The sequence below is a fragment of the Carettochelys insculpta genome, chromosome 6 (genome assembly GCF_033958435.1).
Source record: "Carettochelys insculpta isolate YL-2023 chromosome 6, ASM3395843v1, whole genome shotgun sequence".
Taxonomy (NCBI): domain Eukaryota; kingdom Metazoa; phylum Chordata; order Testudines; family Carettochelyidae; genus Carettochelys; species Carettochelys insculpta.
Genome location: NC_134142.1, coordinates 112,412,325 through 112,439,875, shown reverse-complemented (window position 1 = coordinate 112,439,875; position 27,551 = coordinate 112,412,325). Strand labels below are relative to the sequence as shown.

Below are 27,551 nucleotides of genomic sequence, written 5' to 3'. Positions count from 1 at the left end.
TAACTCTTAACTGTCTGGAAGGTTACTCACATTCAGTTCAAAGAGGCACAAGTTATATTTTATAGGTACACAAATCCTGAACTCCAACAATGCAAACATAATATATGAATCTATATGAACTACCATAATTAAAAGAGCTTTTATACTTCTTTTTAAAAAGATGAGTGTTTCCAAACATTGCATCCTAAATTCTCACTTACGATTGCTTTTGATTTCCCAGCTGACTCCACACTTCAACTACATATCCATCAAAATTTTCTTCCTAAAAGTGAATTGGAAACAGTTCAGTGTAAGTTAGAAAGCTTCACTGTCATAGTGTTATACTAATACCATAGAGGTTAATAAGTTAACTGGTAACCTGTCTCTGTAAACAGGTATCACAGTCCCCTCTCCACCCACCCAATCACATTAGTTTGTATATGTAGAACAAAGAATAGGTTCACATACTGCATACAAGATACACTATGTAGAAATAAGAAAATGGCCATTAACAAAGCAGAAACTCAGGCTCACCAGTGGAGAGGGCCAGGAGGACAACTGCATAGGGCCCCCTTGAAATGTCACAGGACTGTCACTCTGCCACTCCACATGGCTTCTGAGGGCAGAGGGGAGGGTCTACCACCATGCTCCACATTGCACTTAGGGCTATCTGTCCTTGGCCCCACCCCTTCTGGGGCATGCAGCCAGGTCCCCCCACAGAAATTACTTTAAAAACCTATAAACAATTCCGCACAGGGTTATATAAGTTAGTTAACACACAAGATCAGAATCAAATCACTAGTGCCATTTCTAACATCGCAGTCTGCTACGTGCTATAAATTTAGTGCTGTGAAAGTATCTGGACATACTTACATAGATGTGTGTAATTTCTGTAACTGATGAGCTCCTGCCAGCAGAGATCAACATTCCAAACTTAAAAAAACGTAGTCTTCATACGCCCTAATTTACCAAAGATACTAATGATTTCAAACACACAGAATCTCACTGTGGGTTGAACCTCTCTAGTCCACTGTGCTTGGGACCAGACCAGTGGCCAACCAGAAAATTTGCTGAATCACGGGAGGTCAATATTTCCTAGACACATTACCAGCACTTTCACTGTTTACTGAACTCTTAGAGAAGATATTTATGGGTAATTAGAGGTAAATAACAGCACAGAACACTAAGACACAGGACTGGCAGATGTAAAACTTTATGGGACTGGGGAAAACTTGGCCACATCCCTGATAAGTGGACATCTGGTTAACTAAAATCATGTCGGACCACGGATCTTGCCAGACCAGGGATTGCCATACTAGAGAAGTTAAACCGGTATTACATATCTTCTCCATTTTTATAGTATGAATTCGTTTGGGTGATAGAATCAATTTCTCTTCAGACATAAAATTTGTTACCTTTCCTACTCTGTTCAGGCAGGAGACAATGAAGGCAGCCCAAAAATGCCCTTCTTAGTATTCCTTTAGCATTAGACAGCTGATTGCTACTTTTCTGTTACAGCATACCTCTTTCTTGGGTTGCTCACTTCAATACCCTTGGCTACATCTACACTAGCCCCAAACTTCTAAATGGCCACGCAAATGGCCATTTCGAAGTTTACTAATGAAGCACTGAAATGCATATTCAGCGCTTCATTAGCAAGCGGGCGGCCGCGGCACTTCGAAATTGATGCGCCTCGCCGCTGCGCGGCTCGTCCCGATGGGGCTCCTTTTCGAAAGGACCCCGCCTACTTTGAAGTCCCCTTATTCCCATAGCTCACAGTGAGCTCATTTGCGTGGCCATTTAGAAGTTTGCGGCTAGTGTAGACACGGCCCTTCTGTATCTAATGCGAGAGCCCTCTACCACACGCAATTCATTTAATATCCTAAGTTTGAGGCAACAGCTGGATCTGACTGGTCCTACTATTTGAGGCTCAACAGTTCTGCATCTTTATGCAAAGTTTTAGATTAGAATTTAATATTCTGTAACTTTAATGTTCTGTCCAATCAGATTTTAAGTAGCCTAACCAGCATTTCTACCACTCTTCAAGGGAAACTCCTACAACTTATGTCTATATATATCACTGAAATCTGAAAGACTCTTTTTATATACAGCTCAACTAGTTTTAACAGTATTAGGAAGGTTGAGAAATCTCCTTACTTCCTAGCAGCAGCTCACGTAATTCAAATCTGTGGTTACTCTATTTGCCAATTTCAAATTTCCCACAAGAAAACTGAGTAAGATTTAGTCAATCCTATGATGGTAATTGACTTTAACCTTGTTATCTTCAGGAATTTGAGTGACATTTTTCCTCTTAATGATTACTGTTGCACTATTTCAAGAATGTCCTGGCAGTTGCCTTATCCACTGCTATTTACCCAGTTTACTGTGAGCACTGCAAAGTGTCAATGGTACAACACTAGCACAGCAGTTATGCAGTTCTTAAACTGTAAACAACTTAAGCACAAGTTTAATCCCCTAAACTACAGCCTATATTTTCAAAAATGACTAGTAATTCCAGGTGCCACCTAAACCGAGCTATTGTAAAGAGGCCAAATTTTCAGAAGGCAGTTTTTAAGCACTGTTTGAAGATCAAATCCTATTAGAATGTCCCAAGTAGGCTGCCCAAAAATTAAAGCACCTGCAAGTCACTGGTAATTGCTTTTAAAATGTAATCAATCTCACCTTCCCAATTTGTCATGTTTTAGAGACTCAGGAATTGATTAAAGACCACCCTGAAATCAATTCTTTTCCATAATATTTTTACTACAGCCAAGTCATGTCTCAACCTGTACTTGGCTGAACAAAAGAGAAAGAGCTATTTTGGTTTCACAGCAAGGCAGGTCTTCCAGACCTCATATCATTCTTGTAGCTCTCTTCTGAGTCCTTTCCACTGGGGCTGGGGGTGTTTTGAGAATTAGCTTTATTGCTTTTTGGTTTTTTAAAAAAGTTTTTTCTTTGCAACCTTACACTGTAGTCAGTGATGTTTCACGAATGGTACATGAGTAATATGTCCCTATTTCCATTTGACAGCCCCTTGCTTATACATAAAAGATTCCGTTTTTTCTTCACCACCACAAGCATTGTCAGCTCATGATCAAGTTAGTTATCCAACATGATCCCCACTCAAGTTCCTCTGAGTCACTGCTTTCCAAAATACAGAACCTACCCCATTCCTTCAAATCTCACCTACTTTCTTTGTGTACACACACAGCCTTAAGTAACATGCTCTGAAATACTGCTGAATTCAAGTAAGCCCAGCCTGCATTCTGATTCATATCACTCCGCAACTGACCATTTATTACTCCACAAATGTCTGTCATGGGCAGCCTTTATCAGCAGTGATTTACTGTTTTTTCCACATCATTTTTAAAGATATTGAACAGCACTGCACCAACAACAGGTTACTGTAGAGCCCTACTAAAAACTCATTAGATGAGGATTTCCCATTGACAATCATTTTCAGATCAGTTGGACAGTTTATAATCCATTTACTATTTTTATATTGATTCCTAGAAGTAGTTTGTAAAAGGATGTTGTACAGTACTAATCAAATACCTTACAGAAATAATAAGCATAACAAATTCTTGTTAACACTCTTTGATCTCAAAAACTGATAGACAAATTTGACAAAATCCATTTTCTATAAAACATACACTGTCTGGCATTAATTATTTCACCTTCCTTTAATTCTAATAAAATTGTATTTTTTATCAGCTACCCTATGATTTTGCCCATGACTAATATCTTAATACAGGTTGAACCTCTCTATCTGGCATCCTGGGGATCTCACTGGTGATGGATGTGAGAATTTGCCAGACCACGGGAGGTCAATATTGTTTAGCACACTACTGACACTTCCACTGCTCATAGTAGATATTTAGCGGTAAATTACAGCAAATAACACAGAACGCTGAGAGACAAGACTGGTGGCTGAAAACAATCTTTAGGGAACCATGGAAACTTGGTCACATCCATGAAAAATGGACATCCCACTAACTAAAATCATGCTGGATTATGGATGGTGCCAGATGAGAGAGTTCCAGATTAAAGAGGTTCAACCTGTAATTGGGATATCCCACATTAGGCTTTTTTTCAGTCCTCTAGAAGTGCTGCAGCATGCTAAAAGGTTCACTGAAGAGCTCTTCTTGAATTCTTGGTTGCAAATTGTCTAGCCTCGCAGATTTAAGATACATAAATTTAGCATTTACTGATTAACAGCCCAACTAATTACAGTTTAAATAGAAATTTCATTGTCACTAAGATGTGAAGCTATCCTCCAGCTATGGGGGTGGGGTCAATAACAAGTATCCCACCTGTTAATTCATTTGTATTAGAAATGATTTTACCTTGGCTATTTGCACCATGGTGTTGGAAAGCTCCTCTATCTCATCCTCACTGCCAAAAACACTCTCAAAATCTTGGTAAGTCCAGCCATCAAACAAAATGCGAGGAACTGAGATGAAAGAAACAAGTCAAACAGGTAATTCTGAAAATTACAATGGCTCGTATTACACTGACACACTCCTGCAGAAAGGAAGCCGGAAAAGTAGTTAATTCAACAGCCCATTACATGTATATACAAACTAGCGTAACAGTCACAGGAAAATCTCTCACATTGAAAGGTTTTGCTTTTCTACTTTCAAAATCCAATTAAGCAAGTTGCTCACATGGTGTCCTTTGTTTCAAAAGTGGATTACTGAAGAGCACTGACACCAAGAAGATACTTTTAATAGAGAATTGAATTATCAGTAGGGCTGTCACATCAATCTTAAAGGGATTCCAGCTTGAAAATGGTGCTTTCTACTGTTCGTTTTGTGCCTATTATTGACACAATGCCTAAAATCACTATTTTGGGAAGATAAAGAAATTTAATTCTAAACTAGGGGTCAGCAACCCATCCAAGGTGGAGTGTTGAAATTCGACCTACATATGGTCCAAGTATCGGTGATACTTTTTAAAGTTACTAATAGTCCTACTTACAACAGCTTCTTTAATAATGAAATTAAGATGCAGAGTTTTACCATTTAGGTGGTGGTGGTTGGTAGCATTAGCTGCTCTTTTGTTAATCCACAAATGGCCTGGCATTGAGCAAGCTCCCAGCTGCATTGGGGGAAGAGGGGCAGGACTGAGCTCACACCTCACGTGCCAATGAAAATCGGCTTGTGTGCCACTCCTGGCACCTGTGCTGGAGGTTGCTGACCCCTGTTCTAAACTACCTGGTTTCTTTTTTGCATTTAACAGCACTTGGTCTAGTCAGTGTCACCACTTCTATTATTTCCAGCATTTGTGACAACATTCTTCTATTCTTTCTTTAGGAGCTCAGACATGCTCTTCCCCATGCTACACAAAGCTGTTTATTAGCTCTGCCTCAAGTTACTAGAAGTGAAGACACAACAGGAAAGGGTGCTATTAAGAACGATGGCATCCAAAACACGTTGGTGGACCAGAGAAGGGTATGTCCCCTGCTGAAAAACCATTCTAATCTGCGGAACAGAAAGGTTTAGAATTGTTTTAGGTTAATAAGCTGAATAAGGACATATTTTAAAAGTTACTTCATCAGAAAATGTATTTATAAAGACATTTTAAAAGTTCAAGTTGCAGGATTATTTTTAATTTAAATGAATTCCATTCTTTTACAATCTACTCTTTACATTCTGATATCTGCATAAAGCAAGCATGCTCTCACTGGCAGTGAAAATACTCTACGATTAGGAAGTAGGTAAGGATAAGAGGTTCAGCAGGTATGTCTATATTGATGTTTTCTAACTTTTGCTCAAACGGGAAATTGAGACCCCAGACTTTCAGGTTAAGAGAAAAATGCAGCAGTCTTGGACACTCGCTGGATCATCAGTTCGATTCTCTGAGCAGAGCTTGAGAATATGGTGGTCACAAGGCCAAGCAGTCCTTCAAAGAGAAAGGCAATTAGCTCTGAAAGAATTTTCCTCCAAGAGGAAAATGGCAGGAATTCTCCTCCAGAAGTAAGGTGGCAGCAATACAGAGACTCAAAGTCGGAACCAAGGCGGGGGTGGAAGGGCGGGAAGGGTTGGAAAAAAAGTCTCAGGAGAAAAGCCTCCAGACATCAACAGGTACAGTATCTCACTTACTGAGCAACAAATAATTAGCTGACCCAGATGATGGTAAATGAACTTTTTCTTTCAGTCTTTATATTGTGTGTAAGACTGTTTTGCTGAGCTAACATATCGCATCCACACACATGCTCCTGGACTAAAAACTTCCTTGCCTCTGCCAATAAGCACAAGCAGAAGACTGAGAAAGGTAAAATGCAGCCTCACCTATTTTGATGTTTTTAGCGCTTTTCTTGACATCTTTTATCCAATCTGTCGAAAAAATGAAACAGCTGTTAAACTATGAACATATCTATTATAAATAGCCATAAGGTCTCTTTCAAGAGGCATCTTCAGGTAAAGTATATAGTGACACAGAGGGAGCCGTGCTAGTCTATATACTATCAAAACAAAAAAGCAGTCAAGTAGCACTTTAAAGACTAACAAAATAATTTCTTAGGTGAGCTTTTGTGGGACAGACCCACTTCTTCAGACCATATTTTTACAACACTCCTGAAAGAGAGACTGCAGAACTCTCTTTTATATTCAAATACAACACATTAACACATAGTTTAAACCCGGATAGGAATTTTCTGAGTCACTATAGGGGCTCGTTTGCATACTTAGCTTAATCTAATTTTTGACCTTCCCCCACCCCCTTCTACCCCTCTACTCTCTGATTTGCTTATCTTGATCATTTTTTTTCCTGATTTGTCCACCTTAATTACTGGTTTTGGTTCTCTGTGCCTTAAATATTGAGTCTGTTCTGGTATGGCTATGGTCTGAAGAAGTCAGTCTGTCCCACAAAAGCTCACCTAATAAATTATTTTGTTAGTCTTTAAAGCGCTACTTTACTGCTTTTTTGTTTTTAAAGTATATCGTTTTATTGCAATTCTCTTCTTCCAATACAAGGAAATGTTACTGGCCCTCTGTTCACTCTGTCATATTTACAGCCTTACTGACATCTAGAGAATGAAGCTAGTTGCCCCATTTCACATGGAAACCAGTAATTCAACATTTTTACCCTACAAAAAGTTTCCCCTGCCATTGACATGAAATGCAACAGCATACATTCTGGCTCATTTGTCACAACAACCAGACTGGTGCATATTGAGACTTTGATCTTTTCAGGGATTTCAATCATCATTCGGGATGAACAGTTTTAAATAAAATATTTTAATGGCATATTCCATTTTCTAACTTATTCAGTCTGAACATGATCAGAATTAAAGCTTCTTCAGAACTGATCTCCAATATTTCAACTGAGATAACTTTGTCTTTGCTGACACTCATTATCAAATTTAAATTAATAGCATAAAACCTGAAACATACCTTTAATGCTGAGTCATGTTTCACAAGAACTATCCCAAAATACTTTAAAAAGTTAAATGAAATTAATACAGAATTGTTTAAAAAATGTTTATGTACATATACTATGATGGGCTAGGTGAAAGAAGCTTCTAAAATTGCCATTATCCCTAAAGGCTATATCTAAACTGAAGAAATTTATCAGGAGACCAGAGGTCTCTCGGCAGAAGTCAGCCATGCCAGAAGCCTTCTGCCAACATCCCTGTCTACCACATTCAATGAAGAAGGGATGTCTCAGGAGAAGTGGTTTTCCCCAACATTTGGCCCCTTGAGGATGGGCCAAATGTTGGGAAAGCCTCTTCCGACACAGCTGGTGGCAAGAGTTATGCAAATGTGCTGCGCAGTTTGCGTATCTTTTGCCAACAGATCTCAGCAATCTAGACACAGCCACAGGGTAGTGGAATAAATAGGTGATTATCTTTAAAAAAATATATGGACTTATTATAAGAAGACAGTGACAAAGTGGACCTTCATCCTCGGAAAGTCTGGAGACAAATCAATGTTCGTACACTGGAAAAACTAATAATTAGCATACTTCATTCAGACAGTGGCAATATTGACTACATATTTCATCATACAACTAGACACCACACAAAACAAAAATAAAGAACCTTGGTCAGCATCATGTAGCCCCGTGAACTGGAACCTCTCTTTTCCTCTCCTTTTCACCTGTAGCCAAACTGGGGAGATCAACGTAAATTTGTTTCCAAATATTTTAGCAATGTCATAGCCATGGTTGTTCCACTTGCAAAGAGGAAAAAGAAAAAAGCCATTACAACAGGCGACAATTTTTCCGTACAGCACAAACAGAAGTGTTGGAAGAATCACTGCAGATCAGTTTGTATGCTTCTGAGGAAGTGTTTTGGAATGTTTGTGAGCTTTATTACTTAGAATCAACTCTGGAATACACATCAGAAATTTCCAGCAAAGGTAAATACTTAAGCCCATCTCTGCTGCAGTTTTTACTGAATTTAAGAGAGACTTCAGTGGGGAAAGTGATTAATAGGTTGTGTGTTCAATTCTTTCAATGTCCAATAGAAATTAGGAACAGTAAAATTTCACACAACTGCTTCTTGTAAGGAATAATCCACAGGTGGATAATAGTACTGCCTTACCTCACGGTGTAGTATGAAATTGTGATGTGCTCACATCCTAACACAACAGGGAAAGCGCATGTACTGTGGATAACTGCACAGTGCAACTTGAATCATTTCAGTACAGAGCACTTGCACTTCCAACAGTGTCTACTACTACATTCAAAACACTTGTGTAGTGAAACGTGTCCAGAGTTTCCTGAATAGTGCCATATTCTAAAGGACATTTCTAGAAAAGCTACAAGGAGACCTGTAGTATTTTGTTAAAAATACTGTTAAAAATGAAAATTCAGAGATCTCAGTATTGTATCTGAATATTTATTCAAAATTCCTGTTCTAGGGCAGGTTTACTCTCTCAGCATTGCAAGGGCACAGCTGCACCACTGCAGAGCATGTGGTGAAAATGCTCTGTGCAGGCAGCATAAAAAAACCTCACCCCTGTGAGCAGCATAAGCTATGCCATCAAAAGAAGCTCTCTTGCTAATGCAGTGCTGGGCGTACTAACACTTACGTATGAGCAACTCATGTCTCAGGAGAAAGAATATTCACACCCTAAGCAGCATAAGTTTTGCTGACAATAGCAACAGCCTTAGTTCAAGACTCCTTTAGAACAAATTATCCCTCAGTAGCCTCTCCCACACATTTTCTCTTCCCCTCTAGCCAATTCCTATGCCAAGGGCAAAAACATATGCTACCAGATGATCAATTTTGGCTTCACTGCTTGCATCCTTACTCCTATGCAAGAGTTTAAAAAAAATAATGACCTTTCTTAATGCAGCACAGTTCAGAGCTCCTATAAATTCCTATTGAAGTGGTAAGCAGTGTCACAGCTAAAGATGACGACTTTATATCATCATGTGGCTTTGCAGCTGACATATTGAAATACATGATCCAGTCTGCACCCTCCAAACCATCATTTCAGTCTGTAGAAGATGGAAAACAGCAGTGCTTCATGTTCAAAATATTTTTGAAACTCATATACTCCTAAGAAGAGAACCTTAAAGGGATAGCTTGTTGCCACCGGTCTGCAGAAAGATCATTTTCAAAGCATATATTTCCAGTAAACTGTCCCAACCTAGGTACATGTGTCTTAGTGGACATGTGCCAAGAAATCTTCTTCTGTCCACTTGCCAACGAAACTCTCAAGCTGCAGGTAAGACAGTTTCCTAACAATTAGGACCCTAACAAATTCACAGCCATGAAAAACATGTCATACACCATGAAATCTGGTCTGCCCTGTGAAATCTGGTCTTTTGTTTAGTTTTACCCTATACTATAAAAGCACCCAATACTATATATTGGTATTATACAGTGCTGCCTTCAGACCTGGGCACCCTGCCAGCAGCCATTGCTTTCCAGACACTCAGCCCAGAAGGAAGCACAGAAGTAAGGATGGCAATACTGTAACCTCTCCTACAATAGCCCTACATCCCTATTTTGGATCAGGACCCCAGCTTGAGATATGCTGAATGTTAAGAGCTTAACAACTGTATATTTTCCATTTTAAAATATATATTCACTTTTGTTACAACACTATAGCTGCATCTACACGTGCCAGCTACTTCGAAGTAGCCACGCCAACTTCGAAATAGCGCCTGCCACGTCTACACGTGGCGAGCGCTATTTCCAAGTTGAAATCGATGTAAGGCGGCAAGATGTTGAAATTGCTATTCCCATCAGGAGATGCAAATAGCGCCCTACTTCGACGTTGAAAGTCAAAGTAGGGCACGTGTAGCCGATCCGCGTCCTGCAACATCGAAATAGCAGGGTCCGCCATGGCGGCCATCAGCTGAGGGGTTGAGAGACGCTCTCTCCAGCCCCTGAGCTCTATGGTCACCACGTGCAGCGGCCCCTTAAAGCTCCCTGCCCCCTGCATTCCTGTGCAGGAAGCTGAGAGCGCGTGCAGACGGCAGCACTGACATGCGGCCTGCCTGCACGCCTCCCTGCAGCCCCAAGCCACCCCCCCGCTGCGATGGCCGCCTGCCAGCCCCCCCAAGCGTCCCCAGGGCACCCCCCCCAAGGGGAGCCAGGGCTCCCAGGCTGGCAGCCAGCCTGGCAAAAGGCAGCGGGGCCCCTCCTGGACGGAGGCCGAGATCTGGGACCTGCTGGGGCTCTGGAGCGAGGAGGTGGTGCTCCAGGTAATGGGGAGAAAGAGGCAGAAGGCGGATGCATTCGCTCAGCTGGCCGAGGGCCTGGCTGCCCGGGGTCACCCTGCCCGCACTCCTGACCACGTCAGGAGTAAGGTGAAGGAGCTGCAGCAGGGTTACGCCCGGGCCTGGGATGCGGCCAGGCGATCTGGGGCCGCCCCCGCCACAGGCCCCTTTTACAGGGAGGTCAGGTCCACTCTGGGCCCCCGGTACACCTCCTCCCCGCCGGCCACTCGACACCTCGGCCGACGAGCCCCAGCAGGCCCCGGAGGCGGAGTCCGCCCCGGAGGCAAGCCCCGCACCCCAGGGGCCCCCCCAGGAGCCCACCCCTGGGACACCGGAGGAGGAGGAGGAGGGGGAATCCTCCTCCAGCGACGAGGGGCTGCGGATCGTCCTGCCGTCCCAGAGCTCCAGCAGGGCATCCGCCCAGAGGGTGTCCCCCGACCGTGGGAGCGGACCGTCGGGTATGTAACCCCCTGGTGCACACCCCCAGGGTTAAGGGGCGGGAACAAGAGACATGACCAGGACCCTCCACAATGCCCAGATGACCATGGCCCCAAGGACAGCAGTGGCATGTCCCTCAGAAGAGTGCATCAGCCCCTGCCCCCCCCAGCAGGACAGAGCCATGCCCCATCCCTGGGGATGCGGGGAGCGGAACCTAGGGTCCCCCCGGGGGGAGGGGGTGGGACACCCATCATCAGCAGCAGCATCTCCCGGGGACGGGGATGGGGAACCAGCAGCAAAGGGGTGGGGGGACAAGGGCCACGGCTCAAGGGCCACACTAACAGCTGTCTCCACTCTTCTTCCCCCCCCCGTGTTCCGCATCTGCACCATCGTAGGGCCCAGAGGTGCGCCGGTGAGGTGCCAGTGGTCCCAGAGAGCCCACTGGGGCCATCCCAGCAGGCCGGCCCCTCAGCGGAGCACCAACCAGCCCCAGGATGGGGCCAACAGCGGAGCCACCACCTGAGGACGGCCACAGACCCCCAGCTGCTCGTGACCCTCCGGCGTCAGCTGGAGGCGTCGGAGCGGCGGCTGGAGCTCCAGGAGCGGGCGCTGGCCTGGAGCCAGGAAGCAGGGGGGGCCTTTATGCGCATATTCAAGCGCACAGAGGAATACCTGGCCCCCCATGCCGTGCCGCCTGCCGCTCTGCTCGCCCTGCCCGCTGCTCCACCCACCGCTCCACCCGCTGCTCCGACTGCCATCCCACCACCGTCCACCACCCCGGGGCCTTCCGCCAAGGGGAACTTGGGGCCTGCTGACACCTGCCGGCCATACCTGCCGGTTCGCCCGGCCCCCAGCCAGCCTCGGCCAGGGCTCAGGCCAAGGTGAAGGTCGCGCCTGCCAACCCCAGGCGCCAGACAGTAGAGGGGTGCGGGACCCAGGACGTGGCCACCCCTCCCCCTTTGTACATATCCCCCCATATATATTTGTATATAGTTTGTGTTACACCCCTGTTCTTTCATATGGTACCTGCCCCCCCACGTAAACAGTTCCTCCCTTTTGTTCTGCTCTATATAGATATATATATATTTTTGTTGTTTGAATAATAAGACAAATCACCAGTTTTTGGTTTCAAAAACAACAGCTCCATTTTTATTTGCAAGAAAGGGGCGGGGTGTGCTCTTGGGTGCTCTGTGGTGTGGGCGTGGGGGCAGGGAGTGTTGTGGAGGATGGGGGGGGTACAGTGGGGGGCCTGCCAGCGTTCACCCCATGGCCTGGTCGAAATGGGCCCACAGGGCCTCCCGGACCCGGATCCCCTCGGGGCCCACCTGGCGACTGGGGGCAGCGGGTGGCTGCACGTCAGCCCTTCCAGCCTCCACAGCCCAGCCCTGGAAGAATGCCTCCCCCTTGCTCTCGACCAGGTTGTGGAGTGCGCTGCACGCACCCACAACCTGGGGGACGTTGGTGGGGCCTGCATCAAGGCGGGTGAGGAGACGCCTTCAGCGCCCTTTGAGGTGGCCAAAAGTGCGCTCAACCACCTGGCGCGCATGGTTCAAGTGTGTGTTGAAGCACTCCTTGCTGGCTGAGAGATGGCCCGTGTAGGGGTGCATGAGCCAGGGCCGGAGGGGGTACGCCACGTCTGCAACAACGCAGAGGGGCATGGTGGTGCCCCCCACTCAAGGATCTCCCGCTGGGGGATGTAAGTCCCTGCCTCCAGCCGGCGGCACAGGCCTGAATTCCTGAACACCCGGGCGTCGTGGGTGCTGCCAGGCCACCCAACATAAATGTCCAGGAAGCGGCCCTGGCTGTCCACCAAGGCCTGGAGGACCACAGAATGGTAGCCCTTCCTGTTCAGGAAGCGTTCTCCGCTGTGCTCCGGGGCATGGATGGGGATATGGGTCCCATCCAGCGCCCCAAAGTAATTTGGGAAGCCCAGGCTGGCAAACCCCGCGATGGAGGCATCCGGGTCCCCAAGCCGCACGAGCCTGTGGAGCAGCAGGGCATTGATGGCGTGGACGACCTGCAGGGGAAGGACATGGGAGAGCACCAGTGAGGGGTGTGTCTGGCCCGCCCCCCGGAGGGCTGCCCTCCCCCGGGTCCTCTTACCTCCATGAGGACAGCCCCGACGGTGGCCTTGCCCACGCCAAACTGCTGCCCCATGGATCGGTAGCTGATGGAGCGGCCAGCTTCCAGACAGCGATGCTGACCCATTTCTCGACGCTGAGGGCACGTCGCATGGCGGTGTCCTGGTGCCTCAGTGCGGGGGTGAGCCACTGGCAGAGCTCCAGAAATGTCTGCCGGCTCATGAGAAAGTTCTGGAGCCAGCGCTCGTTGTCCCACTCGCCGAGCACCAGCCGCTCCCTCCAGTTGGTGCACGTGGGGTAGATCCACAGCCAGCGGCGTGTGTGGCGGGGAGGGGTCGGAGGGCAGCAAGATCTGGGGTTGCTTGCTCCTCCCCTGGGGGCAGCTCCTCTTCTGTGAATAAAAGGTGGTCAGCTGCCTCTTGCATAGCATTGAGCAGGGCGAGCACTGCTCCTGCAGGGGCAGCTGTGTGGACCTCTGGTTGCTGCTGCTGCTGCTGCTGGGGGTCCATACTGCTTCGACGGGTGTGCGTGCCTGTGGCTCTGCAGACCGCGTGCTGTGCAGGCTGAGTGTGTCTGGGAGGGGCCCTTTAAGGGAGTGGCTAGCTGTTGCCCCAGAAGTGCTAGTCCGCCCTGTGACCCTGTCTGCAGCTGTTCCTGGAACCCTTATTTCGATGTGTGCTGCTTTGGCGTGTAGACGCTCCCCTGCAGCACCTACTTCGATGTGGTGCTGCCCAACGTCGATGTTGAACGTCGACGGCACCAGCCCTGGAAGACGTGTAGACGCTATTCATTGAAATAGCTTATTTCGATGTCGCTACATCGAAATAAGCTATTTTGATGTCGCATACACGTGTAGATGTAGCTTACGAAAGTTAAGATTTAAGTATCTGAACCCATGAGATTCAATATTTTTAAAATGCAATGACCATGAAATTTATGAAAATTGACTGTGAATTTCATAGGGCCTTACTAACAGTAAAATTGGTTTGGGATCCTGAGTGATCCTTCACTTGGAAGTCAAAGTTCACCAAGCTTACCTGGCAAGTGGACTACAGAGCTAAAGACTCCTATCCTTCAATAGGAGGGAAGGAGTCCAGATATGTGTTTGTACTGAGTCAAAGAGGCAACACTTCCTCGTTGCCCTTCAAATCCCTCCTTCAAACCTCTACTTAGCCATGCTTATAAACAAAATCACCAGTTTGGCAACTGATGAGCTGCAAAAAGTAGTGTTGGTTTCACTAGCAATTTACTTTTTCCGCCTGATTACACTTATTTCTTTACACAGCTTATTACTACAATCAAAACATGTATTCATTATTCTGCAAGGGATTTAGGGAACTATCTTGAATACCAATGAACTTCAAAATAAGGTTAGTTTGGTGGCAGCAGAAAAAATTTGCTCGGTATTGAAATGATTCAAGTTGCATTGTGCAGCTATCCACAGTGCATATGTAGTCCCCATTGCTTTAGGACATGAGCACATCACAAGTTCATACTGCCCCTGTGAGTATGGAAGTACTATCATCTCCGCTGTGGAACTGGTACAGAGAGACTATGCAACTTCCATTACTCACACAGAAACCAGTCTCAAAGGAGTGAAACAAATGCAGCTAGCAGTCCCAGTCTGGTAACCAACCGATGAACCACCCTTCTTCTCTCGGGTGGCTACTGGACCAAGCATTAGAATCATCTGCAGTTTTACAAAGAAACCAAAGGGATAGGTACAATATTGCACCTGATGCTGAGTCACATCTGTTCACTAAGGTGATGTCTAGGTTACTGGGATTTGTCGACAGAAGTTTTTGTCAGAAGATCTCTTCTGCTAAAACTTCTGTCAACAGATTGCAGCCAAACTACCTAACAGACTACTGACAGAGAATGGCTGGACTGTCCGGCTGCTCTCTCAACAAAATGGCCAGCTGGAAGCACAGCAGATAGGTCTGCCTGGTGACCCAGAAGCTCTGTCTGTAGACAGAGGGCCCCCTGAAATGTCTAGACTGGCATTCTGTTGACAGAAGCACTATGTCTCATGGGGAGCAGGATCAGGCCATTGAAAAAATGCTGTGTTCTGTCGATTTACTGTTGACAGAACACCTTGGGAATCTGGACACGCCCCAGGTTTTGTCAACAAATCCCTCTAGTGAAGACATAGGCTAAGGCTGCAAGAATGAAGAAACCTGACATCTTATTAATTGCTGCATATTTATCAGAGACTCTGATTTTATTTTATTACTTACAGGGGTGACATATCCCAGAACATCTCCCAAGAAATGTCTCTCCTTCATTTTCTTGGCACAGTAACTTTTGTGTTCCAGCACAATATCTTTTGCCTTTGGATCAGTGACTACTAGACGCCGGTCTTGTACTCTTTTGTCTGAATGCCATGTCTATGGGAAAAAAACAATTTGTAGAATGACTTTCATTAACAGAATTTGTATAATTAACTGCTTTGAGTTAATGTACGGTTCAATCACATCTTTCAACTTTTAGTTTCCTATACATGGTGCAATATAGCTTGGTAAAAATTAATAGGCTAGTCAGACAAATCTAGGACACCATTAGCCAGGTTTGAGTGCTGATCTACAGTGAAAAGTGACTAGAGCAGTGTTGTGGGGGTCATGTTTTTCTCTTTATGATTTGCATATTCAATATTCACAAGATTTTTTTCTAACTGTCAGTTTTGCTAAACCAGTGTGGATTCTGGGAGCCAAGCTAAGATTCCTCACGCCAGTAATAAAAATTCTGCAGGGCAAATAAAACCCAATTCTTCAAGTACAACCCCACTGTCTCCAAGTTTAGGTTCACACAATTCCAACAGACTGGCAATGTATTATTTTCCAGCCTTGTAAGGAATCAGTACTGAGATCACTTAATTGGGGGTAAACATTGCATTTTGTAGTGTTCATAGGGGCAAAAAATATAATTAATGATAAGCAGCAGATCCATTGAATAAGGCGATGATGTATGATCTCTTTTCAGAGTACAACTCTTTTCTCAAGTATCAGATAGAAACACAATTGCAAGAGAGAAGATTACCACTCTGTGTTGGCTAAACACTTTAAGGAGGCCATCACATTTAGGACATTTGGGACTGAACTTTCACTGTGACTTGGGTATTGAAGGTAGACATCCATCATACAGTTTTTCGAATGAGACCACCTGACAGTCATTGTTCATCTGAGCCTGGAGACTCAGCAATGCCCCTAGACAGGCCCAGACTTGTGCTCCCCAAGCACTGCGTGTTTATGTTTTACTTTCTTTTGGTAACTACTTTTACTTTTTGCCTATCACTTAATACCACTTAAAAGCCATACTGTTATAGTCAATTTCTTTTACTGTTTACCTTTATCAGTGTGTTTGTGTAAAGTGTGAAGCAAATCTGCTACAGTTTCACAAAGGCTGGTTTGCACGTCCACTTGCAATTGATGAACTGCTGCACCAATTAATAAATAGTATATCCCTGCAGTACAATGCTGGGAGTGTGCGGGATTTAGCTCTGGTGCCTTACTCTCAGAGATTCATAAGCAGTTCTGGGAGCCTTCATGCCATCTGGCTGGGTACTGGGCTCCACAGGGAGCTGTGCTACATGATAACAGTGGCTGAAGGGATTCCTGCTGGTCACTAGCCAGGCGTTGTGAGTGACAGCCCATGCTGGAGAGAGTTAAAGGGAAAGAGTGATCCCACAGTCCCAGGCTGCATCTGCAGGGGATCCAGTCACAAATACAACACAACATTCCCTCTTCCCTCAGAACATCTTACTCTCCCCTCTCCTACAACTTGTCTCCTTTTCCTGACATGGACACATACTCATCTGAATTCTTCCCTCATCCCTCCATTTGTCCCTATGAATCCATTCCATCTCCTGATGTCCTGGGCATCCACTATCTCCTTCAACTCCCACTGTCCTCTGGCCTTTTCCTCTCATAAGATAAGCATATTTTAGTCTCTCCCACCTTAAAAAAAGAAGAAAATCCTTGATGACTGACACTCCCACTATCTCCCTTCTGTCTCAAAAGTTCACTGAACAGTATGGAGTGCTTCTCCTCTAATTCCATCCTACACCCTGTCTAATGCAGTGTCTGCCCCTTGTGTTCCACCTAGGCCACACTCAGACTCTCGGATCCCCTTCTCCTAACTGAAGCACAGAACCAATATTCTATCCACAATTTCCTTCACTTGAGATCCATCTCAAACCCTAACCACGTTCCTCTTCCTAAAATCTTACCCTTCATGGGCTTCTGTTACTCTGTCCTTTCCAGGTTCTTCTCTTGCTCTAATAGGTCTCTCACTGTTTCCTTTGGAGAATCCTTGTCATCCTCACAGCCAGCTTTCTATGGGAATTCCAGAAGGCTCTGTCCTTGGTCCTTCTGTTTTCCCTCTGCACCTAATCTCTGGGTAATCGTGATTTTCATTCAGTGTGCACGCCCTTTCCCAGAGTCTGCTTGAGGACAGTCACTACAGGTTGAACCTCTCTAATCCAGAATTATCTTGTACAGCAACATCTATACTCTGGCATGATTTTAGTTATACAGATGACCACTTATAATGGGTGTGGCCAAGTCTCCCGGGGTCCTATAAAGTATGTTTACAGCCACCAGTCCTGGCTCTCAGTGTTCTGTGCTCCTATTTAGCTCTCATTTATCCCTAAATGTCTTCTAAGAGACCAGTAGGAAGTGGAAGCATTGGTAATGTGCTAGACAATATTGACCTCCTGTGGTCTGGCAAATTCTCCGGTTTGGCATTGGTCAGGTCCTGACAGTGCAGGATGAGAGAGGTTCAAAATGTAGCAGCAGCAATGCTAAAAGCAAAGAGGCAGAAAGCAGAAGCATGCACGAGGAGTTTTGGCAGGGTTGAGGCTGTCTAGTCCTGTTGCTCTTAAACCTGCCCAAAGCACTATTTTTAATATTAAAGGCAGCCAGAACCACCTTTTTTTTAAGCAGTGAGTTCAGGGTACTAAAAGGTGCTTTATCAGAAACTTTAAATTTTATCTACACAGTTTCAAAAATTTTAAATAAAGTTCCTTTAAGCAAAAAAAAGTACACCTTTTATGTTTTGTTATCTAGAGAACTTAACACTGTGTGTGTAGTTATTGCTACAAGTTCAATATCACCTAAACAGCTTGTCTTCCTTGCTAATGCTAGGATTTTCACATTTCAGTTAAAAAACATCTTCCAGCTGTGGCTAAGGCTGTTCAATGTCTGTATATTTCATTTTTTTTAAATGAAACAATTATAAATTAATGCCTGTAGAAATACTGTTCAGCATCTGCCAATATTGCTTGCTAACTCACTCTGAGTACAAGCTGTCACAAAGAACTTATTTGCATACCTTTTCCTCCAGTGTTTTAGAAGCCACTTTCTTGGCATCGGTCTTCGACAATGTAGCATCAATCAGCTGGTAAATCAAGGTCAAAGAAAGTGCAGTATAGAGAAGTCTCATGGCAATTTCCACTATGCCAGTCAACTCCGCTTAAAAGAGATGAGAGTTTTGACTCTCTTGCCTGTGAATACAACAGTTTAAGAAGAATGAGATTTTCCTGTTCAAGACTTTGCATGACAAACTATTAACTTTATTTGACAAATTATTCTGTCCACTAGACTCACCCTGTCCTATTCAGACAGTTATGGTGTAGTAGCACCTTCTATCATGAGATCAAGCAAATGGGACACAATGACCGTGTCTACACTAGCCCCCTTCTTTGAATGGGGCATGTTAATCAGCCTGAGTGGAGAATACTAATGAAGAGCTGCGATAAATACACAGCACCTCATTAGGCTAATTCTCCCCACAACAACTTTGAAGTTGCTGCAAGGAGAATTAGCCTAATGAGGTGCTGCATATTCATTGCAGCACTTCATTAGTATTCGCTGTTCAAGCTAATTACCATGTGCCCTGCAAGGGGGCTAGTGTAGACACAGCTGATGTTTATACCCAAGTCAGCTCCACCAAAACTGCTGTAACCTCCAATGGCTACACATCACGTAAGTGTTCCCAAGATACTACAAACCAAAACAAACAAAACAAAAGCTTTCATTTCCAGTCCTATCACCATTGGCTGCACCTGTGCCCCAATCACCATCCACTGCATTAAACGATGAATCCTAACTTCAGGCCCCACATCCAATCTACAATTCTAAGGCAGTTTTCAATTGCAGCCCTAGCTTCCTTTTATAGTCGCAACAAGGTCAGGCTTGAAAGCCCTGTATCCGTCCAGTCATCCCACAGTCTTCCACACTGCCTCCATGGACTAAATGCCCTCAAACCAGGCCCACGAGGAGCTCCATCTTTTTGTGATTTAAACCTACTGCTATTTTCAAGAATGAAATCTACAAGCAATAGCTTTACAAGGGGAGGAAAAACACCTCTAGAATACCAAAAACACTATAGAAGCCTTTAGAGTCCCCAATATTAATGAAATGAATATCAAAACATTTTGACTGGAGGAAATAGGAGACATTCCCAAGCAGCTAGTGGTTTCTTGGCAGAGTGTGTTGTACTGAAAGTCAAAACAGCATCCAACTTCTGTTTAACTCACTATTGTTAGCTATTCTACAACTAGTTATACAAAAGATCTTCTGACTTGTGAAGCACTTCAGCTAATATTAAGGGTTGAGAAAAAAAATGAAACCCTGGTATGTTTACAGAGAGTTTTTTGCCATGTTTCAAAAACAAATCAAGCTCACAAAAGCATCCACGGTCCAGCCTGAGGGCAAAAAGCTGCTGTCAGATCCCTACAATGGAATTAATCATCCCAGGGTTTCCTGTAGCAGTAAAAGAAGTAGTGACAGAGAGAAAGCTGTGCTAGTCTATATACTATCAAAACAAAAAAGCACTCAAGTAGCACTTTAAAGACTAACAAAATAATTTATTAGATGAGCTTTCGCGGGACAGACCCACTTCTTCACACCATAGCCATACCAGAACAGACTCAATATTTAAGGCACAGAGAACCAAAAATAGTAATCAAGGTGGACAAATCAGAAAAAAAATTATCAAGGTGAGCAAATCAGATAGTAGAGAGGCAGAAGGTTAAGGGGAGTCAAGAATTAAATTAAGGCAAGTATGCAAATGAGCCCCTATAATGACTCAGAAAATTCCCATCCCAGTTCAAACCATGTGTTAATGTGTCAAACTTGAATATAAAAGAGAGTTCAGCAGACTCTCTTTCAAGACTGTTGTGAAAATTCCTCTTCAGTTAGATGCAAACTCTTAAGTCATTAACAGAATGGCCCACTCCATTAAAATGCTGGCTGACTGGTTTGTGGATCAGGAGTGTTTTTGTCTGTTTTGTGCCCATTAACTCTTTATCAAACAGAGTTCAAAGTCTGTCCAATATACAAAGCATCTGGCCATTGTTGGCACATGACGGCATATATGATGTTAGTTGAGGAACACGAGAATGTGCCCACCATTCTGTGAATAACCTGGTTAGGTTCAGCGATGGTATCTCCAGAATAGGTATGTGAACAAAGCTGGCAGCAGGCTTTGTGGCAAGGAAAGGTTCCAGAACTGGTGTTCCTGCAGTATAGACTGTGGTTATGGGTGAGAATCCTCATAACGTTGGGAGGTTGGCTGTAGGAGAGAACCTAGGGCCTTCTGGAGTGTGGCATCCTGATCAAGGATAGGTTGTCAGTCTTTAACAATGCATTGCAGTGGTTTGAGTTGGGAGCTGTAGGTAATGACCAGTGGTGTTCTGTTCTTGGCTTTTTTGGGCCTATCTTGGAGTAGCTGGTCTCCGGGTATTCATTTGGCCCAGTTGATTTGTTTTTTTTATTTCTCCTGGTAATTCAGGCATACAAATATTTGGTAAAGACCTTGTCATTTTTCGTCTCTGCCAGTTGGATCAGAGCAAATGCGATTGTACCTAAAGGCTTGTCTATAAATAATGGATCTAGTTATGTGTGCAGGATGGAAGCTAGACACTTGTAGGTAAGTATAGCATCAGTGGGTTTCCAGTACAGGGTGGTACCAATCAGGCCTTCCTTGATTTGTACTGTAGTGTCCAGGAAACGTACCTCCCACATGGAGTAATCGAGACATAAGTTGATGGTGGGGTGCAGATTGTTAAGCCTTTAAGATTCTAATTCTATTATGAGACAATGATCAATACATTTGGTATTCTTTAATACATTTATTTTTTAAGAATGTTTATGTTTTAGTTTGTAACTTCCATTCATCTTTCTAGGCCAAACACTGATTGTGGATTGTTGCTATTTCACATAAAAAGGAAAGCAAGAAGGATAACAGAGGCTATGCATGTTGTTTCTTCTGAATGTGGCATGGTAATTAGCAGCCCAGAAGATGCTAATGAGGCATGGATGTAAACTTCCTGTGCCTCTTTAGCACAGAGACACAGAATTCAGAGTCCAGAAGGTGGTCTTCCAGTCTCCCAAATACATGTGCAACACACAGCCCACAGGGATCTTCCGGAAGCCCCTTTCTTTGAGGCACTTCCACTGAAAACCTGCCTCTCCCAGATGAGCAAGAGGGCCTTTTGTAACAGGTTCTGTCAGCAAAAAAGCTGTGTGGACACTGTTGAGAGAAGGCCTCCTAGAGTGTGTCCAGGTGAGTGGCAGCTCTGTCCAATGTGCCTCCCTGTGGCACTTTTCTAACAACTCCCAAATAAGGAAATGCTGCCCTAAGAACCTGTGTATTGTTTGCAGCTTAATTACAAGATGAATAAGCAGCAACCCTGTCATCTATTTGTCATCCAACAACAAAGTGTCCATGGTCAGTAGAGTAGCTTTAGTAGAGAGTAGACTGAGGAACCTAAAGATGTGACACTATATGGAATAGGCTCCAACTTACTACAGAGAATTGTTTTCTAGCTGTCTTGATGGTACGTCTAACCATTGTGTTCAGGGTCCAACTGAATGCCATATTCAGGGTCAGAAGGAATTTCCACCCCCCCTTACCTCTGCACCATTTTTGGGCATGAGGGGATCACTAGCTGGTTTGAACTAGAATCAATGATCAATTCTCTATATCTTGAAGTCTTTAAAGCAAAATTTAAGGATTTCAGTATCTCAAGCAGAACCACCCCATCCACAGGATGGCACAGGGTAGATGCCCCAGGCCCGAAACTTTGGGGGACCCCTGCATCTCATGGGGGCAGGGATGAACTGATACCCTCAGATAGGGTCAGGTGCATCCCCATTTCTTTTTGGGTGCCTGCACCCCAGGCTCAAGCTGCTCAGTGACAGTACTTTCATTCTTTTTTGGCTGCTGCAGTTGCCTGCTGCAGGATCCCGGTGCTCCTCTTCAGCAGTGCCACGCCAGAAGGCAGCCAGCACAGGGCAGTCTGACCTGCCCTGTCCTGCCCTTCTAGGCTGCTGCCTTGGAGGGACAGATCCTTCCCTCTTCTGGCAGCAGAGCCCACCATTAGCCCAGAGTCCCGATGAGTGTCAGCAGCCAGTTTCCATCAGGTCCCTTTGCCTAGTGTCTCCCAGTGCCCCACATCTCCCCCTTCCCCTCCTTTCTCCCACAACTGGGAAGAGGGGTCCTTGCCCTTAGAGTTCTGGTGAGGGAGGCAACCCTCATCATACCCTAGAGCAGGGGTCTGCAACTGAAAGTGCAGATGAGACATTTTTTCAAACTCATTTACGAAAATCAACCCCTCAAGAGCCGCAACACACATGAATAGGAGACAGTACTTAATAAATAACATCAAACTGTACTTTGTCACCCCTATTTTAAGAGCAGCCCACAAACAATTTGTACCAGTTAAAAAGTTGTCACCCTCATCTCCAAGCTTCACTCTCCTAAGACTCCAAATCTGCTGTCCTATCCCCAAGCTTTACATCCCTGCGTACAAACCACCCCCCCACCTCCAGGCTTAGCCCCCCATCAATCCCAAACCCCCCCCCCCCCGAGACGGCCACCTCTCCCCTTGCTCCCCACTGCCACGTGTGTGTTTATTTTAGGGGTTGTTTGAAGAGAAGTGACTGATTTCAGCCAGGAGAAGCTGAATGCTCAGGGAGGGGGGCAGACACCCTTCAGCATCCCAGGGCAGGAGGGAGTCACTCTGCTGGGTGTGCATCCTGGGCTCAAGACAGCCACAGAAAGTTGCATGGTCCAGAGGCCCTGGTGCTGGTTTGAGCACAGCAGGTGGCTCAAGCAGCCCTTCACATTGTCTCCTAGTCACCCAGGAGGTGCTGCCCAGAGTCCTCTTGCCCTCCCTCTGGCAGCTGCCCAGACTCCTCCCCCAGCACTGCTGCTCCCCCAGAGCCTCCTTCTCAGCACAGCTCCAGCAGGGCAGGCTTGGCCGCTCCTTCCCCCACATGCAGCACATGAGTGACTGCTGCTGCTGACTCCACCCGCAGCACCAGATGCTGCCATTGCTTAAAAAAAAAAAAAAAAACAACCCTAAATTCCATTTTAACTGCTGACTAAGTGGCAGCAGCCTCCAGAGTCGTACATGGAGTCAGCAGCAGTAGCACTTGGAGCCACAAGTGGCTCCTAAAAGATTCATATGTGGCTCCAGAGCCACAGGTGCAGGGTGTGCCTTCTTCAGCTCTACAGCTGCAGGCTCCAACCTTGGGATTCCCCTCCCTGCAGTACCAGACCAAGGGACTCACTGGCCCCCACCCATCCAGGCTGGTAAATTACAAGAAATCAGCAGACAGACAGTTTCCAACATTTTATGAGCTTTAAAACTCAACCTTTCTAAGTGCTCTAAAAATCTTAACATTACTCTGATTGCTTGGAAACCAGCCTCCTGGGGGGGGGGGGGGGAAAGAGTAGCTCTAGTGATCCAAACCTGGGGTCATCTGACCAAGAGACCCTTGAGTTACAGGCTGCTCCCCACACCTGCTTCTCTTCATTAAACACAGAATAAGATATTAAGTATGGATGAATCACAGACAGATGTAATTGAAGTAGACAGTGTTAAGTCACCTCACCATCACTTAAGTCAATCACAGCCCCCTTCAGCAAAAGGAGTTTTGGAATAGATGCCTGTAGTTTGCCAATACTGGGTGCTGGCAATTTGATTTTGATGAAAATATAAATCAGTCAGGCCAGGGGAGGGAAACAGGCATTTGAATGATTCCTGGACAGGGACCAGTGTGAGGAGTCAGAAAAGTCAGAGAGAAAGTAGTGTGGTGCAAGGGGAGAGAGGACTGTTGGGATGGAGATGCATGGGGAGGGGGGAGAGAATGGGGGTCCAGGTGAAGAAGACAGCACCTTCCAGTGCACCCCCAGATCCATGCTGGCCTCATGCCTGCACTCTGCTGCTCATCCAGGGTCTAGTGCACCCAGGTCTGCACTCTTAACACACATACACCATCAGCTAGCACACAAGAACTAAACACTAGCAGGTGCAAAGACAAATAGAGAAAACATAGCTTTGGATGCTATGAGAATTCATCCCTGAGGCTAACTCCATACTAAGGAAATAAGTCAATTTCACATACGCAGTTCTAGCTGCAATATTTGCATAGCTAGAATCAACATATCAGAATTGACTTACTTCCCTACTGTAGAGCAACGAAGGGTCCTGTGGCACCTTATAGACTAACAGAAAAGTTTAGAGCATGAGCTTTCGTGAGTTAACTCACTTCTTCAGATGCAGCATCTGAAGAAGTGAGTTAACTCACGAAAGCTCATGCTCTAAACTTTTCTGTTAGTCTATAAGGTGCCACAGGACCCTTCGTTGCTCTACAGATCCAGACTAACACGGCTACCCCTCTGATACTTCCCTACTGTAGTCTGAGCCTCTGTAGTCTTGCATCAACATTTCTTACTCCACACAATAGCATTGAGTACAGTAATTGAAGGCCAAGCCCGGAGAGGCTGATTTTGCTGCATCTTTACCAGGATGTGAAAACTGAACTCCGTAAGACTGACCACAACATGTTGATCTTCTAAAGTATAGACTTACCCTGAGGCAACTAGTACTGCCCTTCAAGCCCTTCTGTTTCTTAAATCACTTGGCAGCGCCTTCCCACACACAACAGCAGCATATAGGATTTTGCTGATGATCTCAGTCAGAGTGGTTTCAGGGAAGCAATGTTTTTCCAGATTAGAAATTAAGAACTATCTTTCCCAGCCCGTGAGAATTTTTCACATCCATGTACAGAATGATTTTTCCTGTGCACGACTAGCAAAAAGAAAATCTAGCTGTGGGTGCTCTAACCACTGCATGGCTTTGGAATGTCTTGAGTGGCAACTCAAGGGCCACAGGGAACACTGCTTACAGCCAACTATAGCTGAACAGAGGTTGTCTGGCATCACCATTCTATCCACTGCAAAGGAAGCAGCATCAAACCTGGAGTCCCATGATCTGAAAGCAGAGTTTGCTCCAAGGAGGTCCAGGAAGATGGACTGCAGAATGTGAACAGAGCGACACTGACCATAATCAGCAAATTTTTAGATCACATGAACTTACTTACCAAGAAGTGCTACAATATAACACCACAATTATATAGCTGGGCATTCTCAGTGTTTAACCTGCAGCCAGCAGGTGTCCTTTAAGTTTGCTGTACCCAGATTTCAACTGTATAAAAATGTTGAAGAGAAAAGTGGGCACTTACAGGAGCCTTGCCCCAGGCCCTGCTCCTCTCTATGGACAGAGATGATCTCAGGCAAAGGTTACAGGCCTACAACAAACACGGGGACAAGGTGTTGCAGTTGCAACAGGTCAGATTAGGATCATGATGGTCCCTTCTGCCCTTTAGTCCAGAACACCAAAGCAGCAGAATGACATCGCCCCCCCCCATCCCACTTACTGGTGCAGACACCCTCCCCCCAGGCAGCGGAGGGCTATGCCAAGAGCTCTACTGGAGAAAGAGGCCATCACATCTCCCTCCACCTGCCAGCGGCTAAGTCCCTCCCCACGTCCCCCAGTTGCCCCGCCCCCGCATTTCTGCGCCACACTTGGGCAGCAGAGGAGCCTTTCGGAAAGCGATTAACCTGGAGGAAGGGGAACTGAGGCACGGGCCGAGGCGCGCGAGCTGCAGCCCCAACCCAGGGGAAGAGCCGCCAGCAAACGTGAGCAGGGGAGAACCGGGGAGCAGCGCCAGCCCCTGAACTGGTGCCTCCCGCCTGACGCTCGCTCCCTGCCCCAGCAGCCAGGCTGGCACTAGCACTAGCGCTGGCGCTGCCCCGCCCCACGCGCCCGCCCGTCTCTGTTACCCCGGCCACTGCCGCCGCTTCCCTCGCAGCGCACCCCGGCCGGCCTGGCCTCGGAAGTGGAAGCGAACGGAAGACAAGCAGAGAAGGCGGGACACCAGGCTGCCCGCCGGCGCTCGCCTTTTAAAGCGGCTGCCCACGCTTCCAGCCCCGGCGCTGGTTGGAGACGCTGCACGCACGCGCCATGCAGGGACGCTGGGGCTCCCCGCGCCCGGAGCCGACGGGTGCAGCTCGTAGCAGTGACTGGCACGGAGTGTCCTTGACCGGAACGGCTATTAAAAGACCTACCGAAGGGGTGTGAAAGTGCTGCGTGCAGGGCGGGGCTTCCCGGGCAGTCCCTGAGACGGACAGCACAGTCGGCCCGAGCCGCGCTGCCTTCTGCGGGGCGCGTTAGGGGCCGCTCCTGCGAGCCTTTGGCCTCTCCCGCCACTTGCGGAGGAACCCGGCAGCTGCCAGCGGGGCTTTCTTGCTTTAGCTTCTGCGCAGCTGGCCTGGATCCGGCGTGAGAGACCGGGGCCTCTCTTCCCCCCTAGAGCGTGCCGCCCGTGGCAGGATGGGGGATGTGGCGCTCCAAGCCTTAGGGGCCGGAGTCAGACAAGCCCGGCCAATCCTGCGCTCTGCTGTTGCTGAGTCTGGGGAACGGCGGTGCTGCCTGGAGAGGCTTTGCCCTGCCAGTTTCATTGGCTGCGCTTGCGGCCAATCAGAGCAATGGAGGGCAGTGCCTCGGGGGGCGCAGAGCCATGTGCGTCCCCGTGGTGCTGCACAGGTAAGCCCCCACGTGTTGCTCAACCCCCACACCCCCACCCTGCTTCTGCAAACTCTCTGGCTCAGACTGCCACACAGGACTAGGCTTGGTCCTAGCCAACCAAAGGTGCTCTTTTAAGGATTCACTAGGGTTGAAGAATGAGTAAGTGGAAAGAAGTCTGAGCGCATAGCCCTGTTCGTCTGTATCTTCAAAACAAAGAAAGTCCTGTAGCACCTTAAAGACTAACAATATTATAAACATTCTATATAACATTCCTACAATATTGTTAGTCTTTAAGGTGCTACAGGACTGCTTTCCTTAAGTGTTAACAAGTTGCATTTCTTTGGCTTGCTTTCTTTGACATAAACACAGAGCACAATGTGTATTTATAAAAAGAAAAACACTTAAGTGCCAAAAACAACAACAAAAATACGTTGTTAGATATTTCACTCTACACGCTTCTGGGAAGAGAATGAGAACAACATCTGACAGATGTT

General features: G+C 46.1%; 1 protein-coding gene across 4 annotated transcripts in view; it reads right to left on the bottom strand.

Moving 5' to 3' along the window:
• CHID1 (chitinase domain containing 1) overlaps nucleotides 1–26,909 on the bottom strand; it is a 241,715-nt gene extending 214,806 nt beyond the window's left edge. The window contains exons 1-7 of one of the 4 annotated variants that reach the window (XM_074995994.1): nucleotides 26,598–26,909; nucleotides 18,507–18,678; nucleotides 15,416–15,565; nucleotides 8,024–8,156; nucleotides 6,273–6,317; nucleotides 4,326–4,432; nucleotides 201–262 (exon numbers count right to left, since the gene is read on the bottom strand). In XM_074995994.1, the coding sequence (XP_074852095.1) occupies nucleotides 201–262; nucleotides 4,326–4,432; nucleotides 6,273–6,317; nucleotides 8,024–8,156; nucleotides 15,416–15,565; nucleotides 18,507–18,617 (608 nt within the window). In that variant the 5' untranslated portion in view covers nucleotides 18,618–18,678; nucleotides 26,598–26,909. Of the gene's footprint in view, nucleotides 1–200; nucleotides 263–4,325; nucleotides 4,433–6,272; nucleotides 6,318–8,023; nucleotides 8,157–15,415; nucleotides 15,566–18,506; nucleotides 18,679–26,312; nucleotides 26,564–26,597 lie in introns of those variants that run through there. The other 3 variants (XM_074995996.1, XM_074995993.1, XM_074995995.1) reach the window with 3 other exon arrangements.
• Nucleotides 26,910–27,551: the final 642 nt, after the last annotated feature.